At 44.0% G+C, this 14413-nt stretch overlaps 1 protein-coding gene across 1 annotated transcript in view; it reads right to left on the bottom strand.

The window, feature by feature from the left end:
• TRIM63 (tripartite motif containing 63) overlaps nucleotides 1–14030 on the bottom strand; it is a 42089-nt gene extending 28059 nt beyond the window's left edge. Inside the window, exons 1-3 of the mRNA XM_086957658.1 lie at nucleotides 13675–14030; nucleotides 7319–7485; nucleotides 873–1041 (exon numbers count right to left, since the gene is read on the bottom strand). Coding sequence (XP_086813784.1) covers nucleotides 873–1041; nucleotides 7319–7485; nucleotides 13675–13854 — 516 coding nt within the window. The 5' untranslated portion in view covers nucleotides 13855–14030. The remainder of the gene's footprint in view (nucleotides 1–872; nucleotides 1042–7318; nucleotides 7486–13674) is intronic.
• Nucleotides 14031–14413: the final 383 nt, after the last annotated feature.

Here is a 14413-nt window from a genome sequence, read left to right as displayed (position 1 = left end):
AGCTGGGTTGGAGAAGCAAATACAGACTCCCTGTGCCTGAACAAGCGATAATTCATCCCTCTCAGGCCAATTCTCATGCTACTGCCATGCTTGAGAGCAAGCACAAGAGCAGAGCGGGGAGTGAATAGAGAGTCCACAATGCCAGGAACGGGAAGCAGGAGAGCCCGAGGAAGCGGGCTGTTTTTATCTGATGGGTGCATTTGGTTCTGGCGTGCTAGCATTGGAGGCCATGTTCTGTGATGCCTTTATTGGGGCATGTTCTCGTGTTACCCCGGGCTCTGTTCTGTGAGACCCTCAATGGGAGCCTCTTTAGGTGCTATTTTTATTGGGGCTCTGTTTTGAGCTGTTTTTATTCTGGACCCTGTTCAATGTTGTTCTTAGTGAGGGCCCCTCCTGTCCTCTTATTGGGGCCATGTCCTGTCCTGCTCTCATGGGGTGGCATGTCCTCTATTGCCATTAGCGGCCTGTGTAGGTAAGTGTGGTGAGCCGGGTTGGGGAGAAGGGCGATTCGACGAATGACCACGAGGGTAAATTAAATAAATAATTAATTTTCCCTTGTGGTTGTCTGTCGATATCCCTCCTACCCGGCCCCACAGCTATTACCTGCAGGGGCCACTGCTGTCTATTGCCCATATTAAGGGTATATTTTGTTCTTATTCCAGAGTTCATTCTGTGCTCCTTTTGTTGTCGTCCATGTTCTATAATGACTGGGAGCCAAGTTCTGTGCTACTGTTATTGGGGCCCCTGTTAAGCACTGCTCTTACTTAAGACCCTATTCTGCAATGCTGTTATTGCAGGCTGTGTTCTGCACTGCTCTTGTTGTTGACCATATTCTACGTTCTACTAACTGAGGTAGGGTTCCTAAAGTGTACCTTTTGCCCTTGGTATACACTCTGGAGCTGGGCCACCTGACAGTCCTTGTGCGCCCCGAACACCTTGCACATAGAACACGTGGGCACCTCGCACGTCAGGCAGTAGATGTTGATCTTCTCATCCTCGTGCTCTTTGCACATGGGGTTCTTCCCTTTCTTTAGGGGTCGACTGTGGAGAGAAGACAATAGAAAAGGGTTCAGAGAGCTTCAGATTGTACACATGCAGGCCATGAGAGCAAAGTAGAAGAATGATTCTGCTCCAGCACTGGCAGCCATTCAGAAAACCTGCCTTTGGACACATCTTTCGCAGCCAGACATGCCCCTAACTTGCTCATCCAATGATACAAACGCATAAGGCCATGAAAGAAACTAGTCCCGACACTGGCCTGAAGAGGGCACAGAACAGTGACATAGAGGTTGGTGGTTTGGCAAGAGGTAGTGATTGCAGGTGAACAGTTTTGGTATTATTGGAGAGGGGCTAGTCTGTTCACTTGACGTGTATCAGTGATATGATGTTTACATCTGGCCACCATGTCAAATTATTCTCCACAGACAATGATTAAAGTAGATGAGATAGTCCTGAGAAACCAGATCAAATCAACATGGTCTGCCTGAGATCCTAGCTTCGGAGCCAAGATGACAAATGCACCAGACCACCTATCTTGGAATTTCCTGTGATCATTGTAGCACAAAGACATAGTTGCGCGTGTCCCTTTGCTTACATCAACGTGAAGAACTGCCATCATGAATATAAAGACCCAATGCTGTATTACCTTAAGATGGTAGCCAAATGTATGAAAATGATCAAAGCAGGTATTTAGTAAATTTTTTCAGACTAAGGGCCTTAATTTGAGGATGTTGGATGGGATACTCGATCGCAAATATAGCGGATGCCCTATCCGTCATATTACAAGTACATTAAGCCTATGGAACTAGTAATAGGGTGAATGGGATATATGTCATATTTGCAATGGAGAATCCTATCTACTAAGCTTTAAATAGGGCCCTAAGACATTTATTATGGGTCTCCAGTGCTAGGGCTCTTACTACAGATTTTGCTGAACCAGGGTTTGGCACAAATCTAAGGCACTTAGTGATGGGTTTCAACTCATTATTAATCTGGAGATTGACAAGCCAATATTGACGGCAGTTTGGAGACTATTCACTTCACCAGTTAGAAATATGTTCATTTTTTTAAATTTTATCTATGTTATTGCATATTTCTATTTTTTCTCATCTTTACATGATCCCATCTAGTCAGATGTTCTTTACATATTTCTGAGCTGCTTGTAACACCTAATTGTTTTTGGATTGACAAAATGCCTGCAGTTCTATCCGTCTATCAGAAAAGCAAGGAACCCATAAATATAAATATATATATTTGAATCACCTGTTATATACATATTTTAGATATCAATTTATTTCTTATGTAAATAAAATGCTTTGTGTAGCCAAGTCTCCTCAAACATATATGAAATGTAGATTATGATTGTGTATACAATCTCTTTTTAAGTATTCACCTTTTTTATAAGAATTTTTGCTTTGCACTAATTTGCACAAATTTAAGATCGACTAGGGGGATTTTAATGCAGGCCATCTAATGACTGACTCTAGTTTATGATGGCCCACTTGGGATTTATTGCATATTGCATCTAGTGGCATAAAAAGTTGTACACTCTATAGCACTTTACAGCATTGTAGAAAATGGAACCTACATTGGATTGGCACATACACAGTATATGAGTAGGCATCTTTAGTTACATATAGATCCATTGCATCACTGTGTAAGATTTTAAATGCCATGTGTCATTCCTTGTTTGAACAATATTTTTTTTCTTCTTTTATAAAAAAAGGTGATTTTGTCATTTCTAATGTGGTATATATTGCATAAATCTGTTTTTATACCTCATGTTTAAATTTTAGCATTTGTGAGGATATTTATATAGCTACATATTTATTGGCTTATTTTAAATGCGTAAAAAGTTTGCACTGAAATTGAATAATCTATGCTGCTACTAGTAACTTTTCAGTTACCATGCATTTGCACTTTGACTTAATGATGTCATTTCCTACTTTGATCACTTTAAATGTCATTGTTTTGTTATGCAACACGTCATGTGATCAAGACCCGCGTGGGGGTCGAAACGCGTAATGGCAGACTTGCTGGGCACTAAATAAACATCACTTTAGTGGTACCAAGAATCTGGGGTCCGCTCTTCGTCCTTTTGTCACTGGGAGGCTACTGTTTGCGGCGAACTTTGCATATATAAATAAATATACACATGTATGTAGATATACAAAAATATATATATATATATATCAGACAGTTTTAATCCAATAGTTTCTTTTTTCTCTTGAAACAAATAGGCTCTTGCGTTCCTGTCTCATGTCCTTGCTCACAACAAGTTGTCTTTCCCGCAATGAGCATTCTGTTCTGTTGTTTGTTAGGTGTAGATGTGTCTAACAATTTCTGAGCACTGCTACACCAAGAGCAGATCTCTATTGTATCACCTGCTACAGTGGACAGTTTGCTGTCACTCAGGAGGATTTTTCCTCCTGTGGAACATTTAATCCCACATTGCCAGAATCCAATCCAAAGTTTATGCAATAGTGGATCCTAATTGAGTAGGAGTTTTTTCTTAATTTGACACATAGGATTGCTTATGGACATGAAATGTATTAATCGAATAGCGTGTGAGAGACAAATTTCATCCCCATGAGAGCTATGTTCTAATTTTTCCTTTTTATAGATGCTTAATGATTTACACTATACCATTGTTCTGACTCAATCATTAGCTACTCTGTGGTAAGACTACAACCTACATATATGTTTACATAGACTTTTTTCCTAACCAAAATAATAAATATATACTGAGTGTTCTATTTCACTGTAGTATGCTATCATCATCTTGTCCTGAAGAAGACCCTGGCTGTAAATACCCAATTAGGGTCGAAACACAGACCTACTGATTGATTTGTTGGCTAAGCAATCAGCGACTTACCAACAAAGGTAACTTAAACTTTTTGACTAATTCACACTTTTTTTAGCAAGTTTACTACTTTGACTAGTCACAAAATCTGAGTGTAAATTACTCCTAAAAACAGTAGTAAGTCAGCTGACCATTGGTCCTGCAACACTCTTCCATAGAAAATAAAGGAGCTGAGGAATTATAGTGAATCCCCAGAGGAAATAATATTAAATTAAAATAACACATCTTAATTGGAGGGTTGGACTGCCAAGGAGGTGGCGGTCAGAACGCAGAAAACTCGATGGCGGGACACATCCCACCATCATTGTAATCAGGCCCTTATTAACTTAATTTCTAATAAATCTTAAATTGATGGAAATATATGAAAGCGAATTTAAAGATAAAATCCCACCTAGAAACAAATGTGATTATATATTCATAATTATTAATTCCCTATATCCATTATTTACTATGGGATGATGTTGCAGTACCTGTGGTTGGCAATGTCTGGTGCTGGACTTAGTATTGTTTTTTTCTCTTTCAGTTTTAACTTACACTCTGATTTTGTGAATAGTCAAAAGTAGTAAACATACACAAAAGTGCAACTTTAACAAAGTTAACTTTGTGAAATAGGCCCGAAATGTCCAGGCCCTCAATGTATAATCAGTATACCAGAACCAAGCACTGTTGTCGGTGTACTGAACTGAAATGTATTAACAGCCAACATTGTTTTTGCTTTTACACTAGTATTATTCTGCTGTGCTTATTTACACTTATGTCACTAATAACTAGAACTGTGCAGTCACATGGAGCACCTAAATGTACTTCTCGTGTTCACTAATTTAAAAAAAAAAATAGGATGAATTCTCTTATTGCTATTTTTTTTTTATTTATTCAGGGTGTAATGTATGATTAGTTCCTGAATCCACCTTATACACTGTTTATAATTGACTGGTTCTTGTAATATAAACCCATGCAAGCCCTTGTCATATGCACATTCGCTCATCGCCCAGGTAGTAAAGAGTACTGGTTCACCCCATGTTCATTTTTTGACAATGGCCAAACCTGTGCTCTGCCTTCCACATGTAGACACCCCCTTGCTGTGCATGGTCTTTGGCCTTGTACAGCAAGTGGTTGGTCTCATGGCCTTGTCTGTGTCCAGGTCCTGCACCAACCCTTCCAATGCGTTAATCCATGCTTTAGCTCCCATTTTCTTTTTGCCTCGCCTCGCTAATGAGTTGCGAGGTAGGCGTTCCTGTGCGAATTACAGAAAAAATAATCGCTATCGAAGCATCTCCCTATCAACAATGGAAAGGCTAACCGGCCTAGCGACTTTAAGATTAGCACTAACAGGCTATATTGCCTGTTCTTTACGCATGCTAATTCTTTGACTTAGGCATGTTTAACATGGGAGGTGGACCATCATGCTAAGTTCTCATCTTCCTTTCGCCAATGTTTTCACTATCGATGTTTTGTCCTTGCAGGTAAACCTGAGATATTGCCCCATATCGCCGCTATTGCTTGGATTTCTATCGCCTCGGTGATGCGCGTTGCTGATAGTGCACTCACTGGGCGATAGATTCCGGCGATAAGCGGCGTTAATTTTGGGCACGCTAAACACGGCCAGCGATAATTTTCGCTGGCCGTTGATGATATGCCCTTAAGCCGGGGCGAAGTTCACAGAGTTCCGCTGCATGGAACTCTGCAAAGTGCAAAAAAAAAAATCTGCTGTGCTACGTGGGGCTATGCCAGGGATGGAGTGCGTTAGATAAATGCCTTTTGCAGTGATTTTCAGTGCCGGCTGTTTGTTCGCACTGTGCAATCATCACAAACAGCACCATGCACAGCGCAAGCCGGTGCTGCTTCCTTTCTGACGCTCGTTCATATTTTGTACCTGATCGTCAGCTTTCTCAATGCAAACGGACGGTTTCTCAACACGAGCAGCCGTGAGCATACCCGACCACTCGCAATGAGAAATCCGACCGCACGCTTTGAGAAATCTTGCCGGGTGGTTGATTTTTCATGCTCATGCTCGCCAACTTGACATTGACGTTCGCGAATGAGGAAAAATCTAACCTTGAGGTGGATTTTTGTCGCTCGCACTCGCCAACTTGATGTTGATGAGCCAGAGCGAGGAAAAAACTCTGCTCCGCTACAGCATGTGGAGGTTTTCGGAACTCCGCGAGCTCCACATATTGCAGAGTGCGGCAAACTCTGCAAACTCCTGGAGCGGAGCAGAGTTCACCTCCCAGACTTAATAAAATGCAGTGTTCACACCATAGTTGTTAATTAGAACACTGTGGGAAGCTGAAGTAGAACGCCAATAAATTAACTTGTAGGCTGCTGCTGCTTTTGGAAGGATATGTTTTCATCAAAACATAAGACTTTTTTCTCACGTCGCAGATAGAGAAATAGCATATAAATACATGTAGAAAGTATGCTCTCATTTTAGCTTCTAAAGCGCCTTCCATAACCTCTAAGAGAAAATCACGAGAGAAAATAGTTTTCTCTCAAACATAGTTCATCAAATACAAGAAGATGGCCAGGATTTTCACAGGGCAAAACCACATGACAACCCACCAGAATTCCAAAAATTAGCATTACAACACCAACAAATGATTTATATTGTGGGTAAAATATGTTATCACCTTTCATATGTGTTCCTTTTTGTGGCCCTCAAAAACAGGCTTTCACTACAAACCATTTCACTGTGGACCATGACCCCTGAGTTGTGTGAAGTCCATGTTGTCCATATAACCAAAAAGAGAGAGTCCCCTTAAGATCCCCCAACAAGCCCCTGGGTATCAGTTAGTGCTCACCCTTTCACTTTACATTTTTTTAAACTCTTTTTGATAGCATTGGGCTCATTTCCCTAAGTCCTGTCATCGCTGCCACAACATGTTGTTCATGTTTCAGCCAACCATTTGACTAGTCTCCTTTAAATTGGCCTATCAGAGCATATCTTGACACAAACGGTCCAGATTACTTTTTTTCATTGAAGGCATCCTTTTGTATTCTTCGTCATCACATAGATCCCTGTGTTAAGAGAACTGCCATTGCATACATTAATCTGATCACCCTCTCGCACATCTTTCTCTGTGCACATTGTTCTTGCACTGTATACCACTGCCTGGCCCTCTCCTGGGCATAAGACAAGTATGCGTACAGTACTGTAATGCGATGACCAGCAAGCAGATCTACCTATGCATATTTGGTTCTCTATACAGCACATTGTCACTGAATACCACAACCGACATGTGCATGCCTACACACTTGTCGGCTCTATGCAACGCACCCTAACCTAACACACAAGAAAATGGCCGCCTTCTGCCCACCCGACAGCACTGTGCTGCAGCAGGAAGTGTGTTCATCTGCATTACCCCAGTACACTTCCCTGAGTGTACAGTGAACCTACGTGCACTCTGCCCTAAGGTTTAACAAATCACCTAGGCGTACAGCGCCCAAACTCTTTCCTACCTGTGGCAGTCCTGTTTGTATATGTCGATGATGTTCTCCACCAGGAGGTTCCTCTGCAGTCCGTACACCCCATGCCGGTCAAGAATCACTTCATGACGACAGGAAGGACACCGGAAACGACCCCCTGACACGGAGCTGGTGCGCGTCGACCAGTATGGGTTCCCAGCCTAGAAAAAAACACATACCAGCGTGTGAATTAACTGGCCTCAGTAGACATCCAATCACATGTCCTATCAGCTTTGATTAAAACATGTCCCTTTGTTCAGTGGGAACCAGGGGGAACTCTGGAGGCATCAGAAAATACAAACACCTACAGCAGCAATACATGTTATCAACTATGAAAAAACAGCACACCCCAAAACAAAAATAGTCCAGATGGCGAGTGCACTGCAAACAAATTATATGGCACCACCTCAAAAACAGAACAAGGGTGTAGTTTCCTATTGTTCCCCAAATAAAATCTCTGTTAATATCATATCCTGTTTGGCCTCTCACACTAGGCCACACGATTGGTGAAGCATGTTTAGACACTCACTGTGGTACCTAGGAAAGAACTGAAGGTCTCATTTATGAAAAGTGTATCATTGCTGCGATAAAACAACAAGGCAACACTTTTCACTGCGTCCTCCTTGCGACACCATGGATACACCGTATTTACTGTACGGTGCTTCATGTCGCAAAGAGTGACTCATGCGTCAGAAATCCTGACGTATCTGTCAGCACAAAACTCAGGCATTGCTGGAGTTGTGTCGTACGCAGGACGCAACTCCTCAATGCATGGGGAGGTCTATACATATTGCACTGTGTCACCCATACGCCTGCTATGAGGCAGGCGTAAGGATTTAATGCAGTAGCGTCCTAGAAGTGGCGCAGTAAAATCTGATCATTTCACTGTGCCACTTCAGGCGACGCATCTGCCTAGATGAGTCACTTTGTAAATATGGCGGAACATGGTGCATTGTTAAGACCGCCGCTGCATCACAAAAAGTAATGCAACAGCAGCGCAAAAGTGTTGCAAGGGGCTCATAACTCTGTCCCAGAATCTGTGCACACACCTCTCTGGTTATGAACAGTTATGGAGGTGTCTATGCTGCATTCGAATATTCAATCGAGGTTGATATAGAGGAAATCGAAGATCTGATATAGGACTGTTCTGATCAAGAAGGTCCGATGCAGAAAAACACCCTAGTCTCACCTCTGTATATCAAAAAGGAGTTCTTAATTTGAGCCAGGGCTTGCAGGTGGATTCCAGAGGCACTTATTTTTAGGACTCCCGCTTATTTTTCAACAGACCTTGATCCAAAAAAAGGGAGTGAAAAACACAAGCAGGTGAAAGAAGGGGGGGAAATGAAAGATGTAAAAACTGTGACAAATGGAGAAAGGAGGGATGAAAAAGCAACCTGTGAGAGTAAGATAAAGAGGCAGGGAGTGTGCGGTAGTAGAGTAAAGACGCATGTATGAAGTGGAGCCAAGAAGGGGTAACTTTGGTATTCAGTATGCCAACCTTCGATAGTGCTAGCTGCGGGCATCTGAACAAAACTTTGGACCTGGCACCTATTCTTTTAAAAAAAAGCAATAAAATAAATGTCAAAGTTTTAATATAGACCTGCACCTATATAAACTCCCCAATATCCACTACCAGCATATCATCATGGAATTAATAACAGTAAAACTGCACTACTCTATATATGTATACATTGGTGATATTGTGGAGGGCATATATGTGTGCAGGTCTACGTTATTGACAATATTATCACATACAACCAATCAGCAAATACCAACTGAATACCCAAAATCAATAGCCTTTCAAATGAAGCTAAAGCCCCTCTCAAAGTCCTCACAGCCTAAACTCATACAAAAACAGATCACCATGCTGGGACTGTCCTGCACATCTTTGTACAGCGTTGAACGGACAAATATGAATGAACTGAAGTATATTCCGTGCTTGACTTTATGCAATTGAAACCTGACTAGAGCCTACCAGGGCTATATTTGATACAAAATCAGCCAATTTCAAACAAATCAAAAATCCTCCCCTTAACAATTCAAAGTTGCAGATATAATACTTAAGTGATACTTAATGTTGCAGTCAATCTTTGACAGTGCTGCAAAACACCCAATAAAAAGCTCTTCACGCAGCATCAATAATCCTCTAAGCAAGAGGCACGTCATGGTCTGGATAAGGTGAGTTCCTGCCTACAGGTTTTCTAATGGGTCCTGATCTAGCATACACTGGGGAGTGAAGAAAGATGTCTCCAGACTCAATTGAAAATCACTAAGCGCACCCACTAATGGCACTGACGGCATACAAACACCCAGAGGCCAATAATGCAATCATCAAAAATACCAAAGCGGCGCTTCTCAGAGTAGACAGGGATATGGAATTCAGCATTAAAGGGTCGAAATGGGAATCAATCTGGCATAACTCCAGAATAACATACAGGGGGAAAACACTAGCGAGCAAAGAGTGGTATGGGAGGAGCATCACAACACCGGCCCAGCTGGAGATAGGGAACAACCCGCTCACATTCGAAGCGCTACAACGCACACACAATCTACCAAAACAGGAGTTCTACGAATTCCTCAAGATCAAGGCGCCAATCACCAAAGCCAACCTCTCAAAACACAAACCCTCCATCATACAGTACACACACAACCTAAACAAGATTGGCCATCAAACCGCCATCAAAAGCCTTTATGGCCACAGAGCTCCAATCCAAAGATGACTGCGACCTAGTTGACCTCCTGCTAACAGCGGCGGCCAAAACAATTCTAGCTAATTGGAAAAACACTGGCAAAGCCACTTTCAAGCGATGGTTTAACTGGGTAACCTTCCTGAGGGGGGCCGGCAATATCACCGCAAATCACCACTCAGCGAACCACACCACAAAAGGGGGAATATGGGCAGCCCTGGACGCTCACCTGGAGCGATAACCCCCCCCCCTTTTCTTTCCTTTTTCTCTCCCTTCCTCTTCTCTTCTTCTCTCTCCACCGCAGACAAGAATTGATATACTGCATTGTATTATACTTGTAAAATTTATTTTCAATAAACGTCTTTAAAATAAAAAAGAAAATCACTGAGCGCAGCATTCCAGCAAGGATTCCTGTCATGCCTCAATTTGGCGCCAAACCCATTTTAGGCCTGATGTGCAGCGTCGGATTGGTAATGATCTCACTCGGGCAATGCCCGAGGGGATGGGTCTGGGTTCCAGCTGTGGGCTGCTTTTTTTTAGCAGCCTGGTGGGGCGATTTTTGGCGGGGCCTCTGTTGTTCCTATACAGCCAGCAGCCCAGTGGGTGTCTGAGTGGCCTTTCTGGAGTGAGATGGGCGTCCTATGACTCCCGTTTAGCAACATGCAAAGGTGTCACTCCCTTTCTCTAGCTGGGCCTCCCACTTATGCAGGCATACTAAGCGGAGAAGGGGGCCTGAGCAGAAGTGGCCTCACTTGTTTTCAGGTGTGTTTCACCAGTGTAAACTAATGCGTGCATTTTTTAGCACCACTCATACTATTTTTCTCAATGGCTGATGCCTCCACAGGTACTGATTCACTCGCTTTCCTTCCACATCTTCTCTGGGATGGTTGATGCTTCCTCAGGTTTTGAGGTATTTGTTATCCTCAAAGGCTGATGTCTCCACAGGTGTTGAGATCTTTTTTTTTTCCTCCCATGGTTTTGTCTTGAATGGTGGTCATCTGCCCAGATGTTCACATACTTAATTTCCTCAATGGTTGATATCTTCCCAGGTATTGGTATATTTGTTTCCTTCCCATCCATTTCTCTAGAATTATTGATTTCTCTCCAGGTATTAGGATATTGGTTTTGCTCCGGCACCTTTCTCTGGACTGGTTGATATCGCCACAAGCACTGGGATATTTATTTTCCTCAATGACTGATGTCTCCCCAGGTATTGATATGCTTATTTTCCACCAACAACTTTATATGGAGTGGTGATGCCTTCCCGGGTTTTTAGATATTTTTTCTCCTCCCACGCATTTCTCTGAAATGATTGATGTCTCACCAGTTACTCAGATATTTGTGTTTCTACACGCCTTTCTCTGGAATGGTTGCTGTCTCCCTAGGTTATGAGGTATTTGTTTTCCCTAATGGCTGATGTCTCCACAAGTGTTGAGACATTTGTTTTCCTCTCGCACCTTTTCTGGAATGGTTGATATTTTCCCAGAAGTTAAGATCTATGTTTTCCCCTCATGCCTTCATCTGAAATGGTTGATGTCTCCCCAGTTACTAAGATATTTGCTTTCCTACACGCCTTTCTCTGGAATGGTTGCTGTCTCCCTAGGTTATGAGGTATTTGTTTTCCTGAATGGATGATGTCTCCACAAGTGTTGAGGCATTTGTTTTCCTCTCGCACCTTTTCTGGAATGGTTGATGTCTTCCCAGAAGTTAAGATCTTTGTTTTCCTCTCATGTCTTTCTCTTGAATGGTTGATATCTTCCCAGATGTTAAGATCTTTATTTTCCTCTTGTGCCTTTCTCTTGAACGGTTGACATTTGGCAAAATGAGCAAATATTGCATTTCTTCAATATGTGATATCGTCCCAGGTGTTAAAATATGTGTGTTCCTCCCACCCCTTTACCTGAATGGGTTTGTCTCCACTCGTGATGAGATATTTAACTTCCTCAATAGCCGATGTCTCCCCAGGTGTTTAAATATGTGGTTACCTCCCACAGCATTTTCTGGAATAGCTGATTTCTCCCCAGGTGTGACATGTATGCCAGGCTCTGGTGCAGTTTCTGTAATGCCAGATGAAGAGATCTTTGAACCATTCTTTAGGGTTCCAGATCTTGAGTTCCTCGTACTCCCCATTGGCAAAGTCTCACCCATATTTTAGGTCTGCGGACCTTGGTAACCACAGAACACACAACTTTGGCATGCCCTTCTCCTGGGCTTCCCCTTTTGAATATCCGCAGGGAGTAGGGAGGGCAGCACCCAACCATAAATAACCCAGGCTAGGAGGCAGTGACTTTGGCAGCCATCCTTGCAAACCAGAGTCAGGGGAATGGTGATAACAACACTGAGCAATGAATACTCTACCATCATCTGACTGAGGAGAATACCCAGGCTCTGGCCCAGAGACAGAAATGTGCTACCAACATGTTTGGAGGGGGCACATGTTATAGTAGGTCCTGACCTCCAATGTAGTCAGAAGCATGGGCAGGAGGCTGTGTGCAGTAGAGCAGTGAGCTTGGTAGTGCTTAAAATAAGTGTATGGGTGAAGGTTTTTTTTAGAAGGCCATGACTAGTGCTGCTGGGTTCTCAGAATACCAATGCTGTCTATTCATGATCCAACTCATGCCACTTTCTTCCACCACCATACACCTCCTGTCTCTTTATCTCACTCTAGCAGTTCTGTTTCATCCACACGTACAATTTGTCCCTTTTTTCCTAGCTTCTTCTTCATCCCTTTAATGCCTCTCTCTCTTGCAGTGGGTCAAAGTCAGAAGATGAAAAATAGGCAGCAGTCCCCATAACTGAGTGTCGTTGCCCATCTGCCACAACCCCTGGCACAAATTAAGCAGCAGGGTCTTTACCCTTGGTCAGGGCGTGCTAGCAATCAAGGGACAGGGTGAGGCTTTGGGCAGAAGAGTTATAGTAGAGATGGGGTAGAGCTTCTCTGGTTAGCAGAGTGTTGGCAGCAGTAAAGGGATTGTCACTAAACTGCGGGCCTGCCTGGGAAGGACAGACTAAAGCCCTGGTGAAGAGAAGGCTGCTAGTTAAGGGACATGCTGATACTCGTCAAAAGAGTGCTGCCCAGGGAAGAGATAGTTTGTGCTTTGGTTATAGGAGTGCCTGCCATTGAAGGGACATGCTGGACTGACATCAGGAGAGCGCTGTGAGTTACGGGGCAGCTTGTGCTCTGGACATGAGAGTGTCGAGCTGTCCAGGGACAGCGTTATGGGAACGAGAAGAGGGGTAGGCAGTGAAGGGCCACGGCTTCCGCTGCATACGAGAGGTATTGGAAGTGAAAAGACAGGCTTAACTTTGATCCAGGGAGTGTCGCTGTTTCAGGGGCAGTTGGTGCCTTGAATGGGGGAGTGCCATCATGTGGCACTAAGGGTGGCCGCCCTCTTATGTGCCCCCTTCGGTGGCCCGGGGCAGCCTGGCAAGCCTTCAATGGTCCCTCAATCTTTCGGGGGTGGGTATTCAGCCCAAAGCAGATGAATATCTGTGAGATATGAGAAACTTAGAGGCCCCTCTTCATATTTTGCAAAGGGGTGAGAGGGGTCTCCAGTTTGCGTTATCTTAGTGCCCCCGGCCAGGAAAGTGTGGAATACTGCCCATCAGGCCCTAAAGTGAATGTTAACTTCTCCTCCCCCTGCCCTGCCCGCTGGCACTGACCTGGAAGACGTCGTTGGCACATTTCCGGCACAGGTTGTGCTGGCAGGGCAGGATGACCACCGGCTTGTTGAACATTTCAAGGCAGATGGGGCAGATGAGCTGCTTCTCCAAGTTGTCCATGGGGTTAGAGTCCCGTATGATGTCCGCTTGGAAGTCCATGCTGTGGCTCAAGTCCTGCATGCAGGGTTTCTCTCGAAGGCAAGTGTAGCGCTGCGACTGCGGCTGCTCCCTGGCTGTGCGTTCTGGGCCTGCTGCCTCTGCTTATCCGAATGCCTGCTGGTGCTCTCTGCTTGTCGCCTGCTCGGCTCCTAGTGCTGTTCTGTTAGGTTCCCAGTTTAGCGTCACACTATATCTGCAGATCTTGTTACAGGTCTATATATATATATATGATTTGTCCCAAGGTCACGTGTCTGCAGGACTGCTCACGGATTCCTCCGGCCACGCTGCCCGGGCAAGGATTGGGTTTCCTGCGGCCCGAGAGACACAGCTGGGGCGTCACATGCAACAGTGAGCAATCTTCTGTCATCCCTAGCCCGACACCTGTAAACAAGGGGGCACAGGATGTTCGGGACAGCTGGACAATAATCCCACCCCTTCCCGGGATCTGGCTTTGCGTGAGAAAAACAACCCCCTCCAACCCTCTTCCAAGGATTCGGGGGTCTAAACTTACGCTTTCTATGGATTCGGCCGTGTGACTGTCTGGACTGGAGCTGCACGCCATTGCCAGCCGGCTTCTCTT

The sequence above is a fragment of the Lissotriton vulgaris genome, chromosome 2_1 (genome assembly GCF_964263255.1).
Source record: "Lissotriton vulgaris chromosome 2_1, aLisVul1.2, whole genome shotgun sequence".
NCBI lineage: Eukaryota > Metazoa > Chordata > Amphibia > Caudata > Salamandridae > Lissotriton > Lissotriton vulgaris.
Note: the sequence above shows the minus strand (reverse complement) of the source record. Positions and strands in the feature narration are given on the sequence as shown.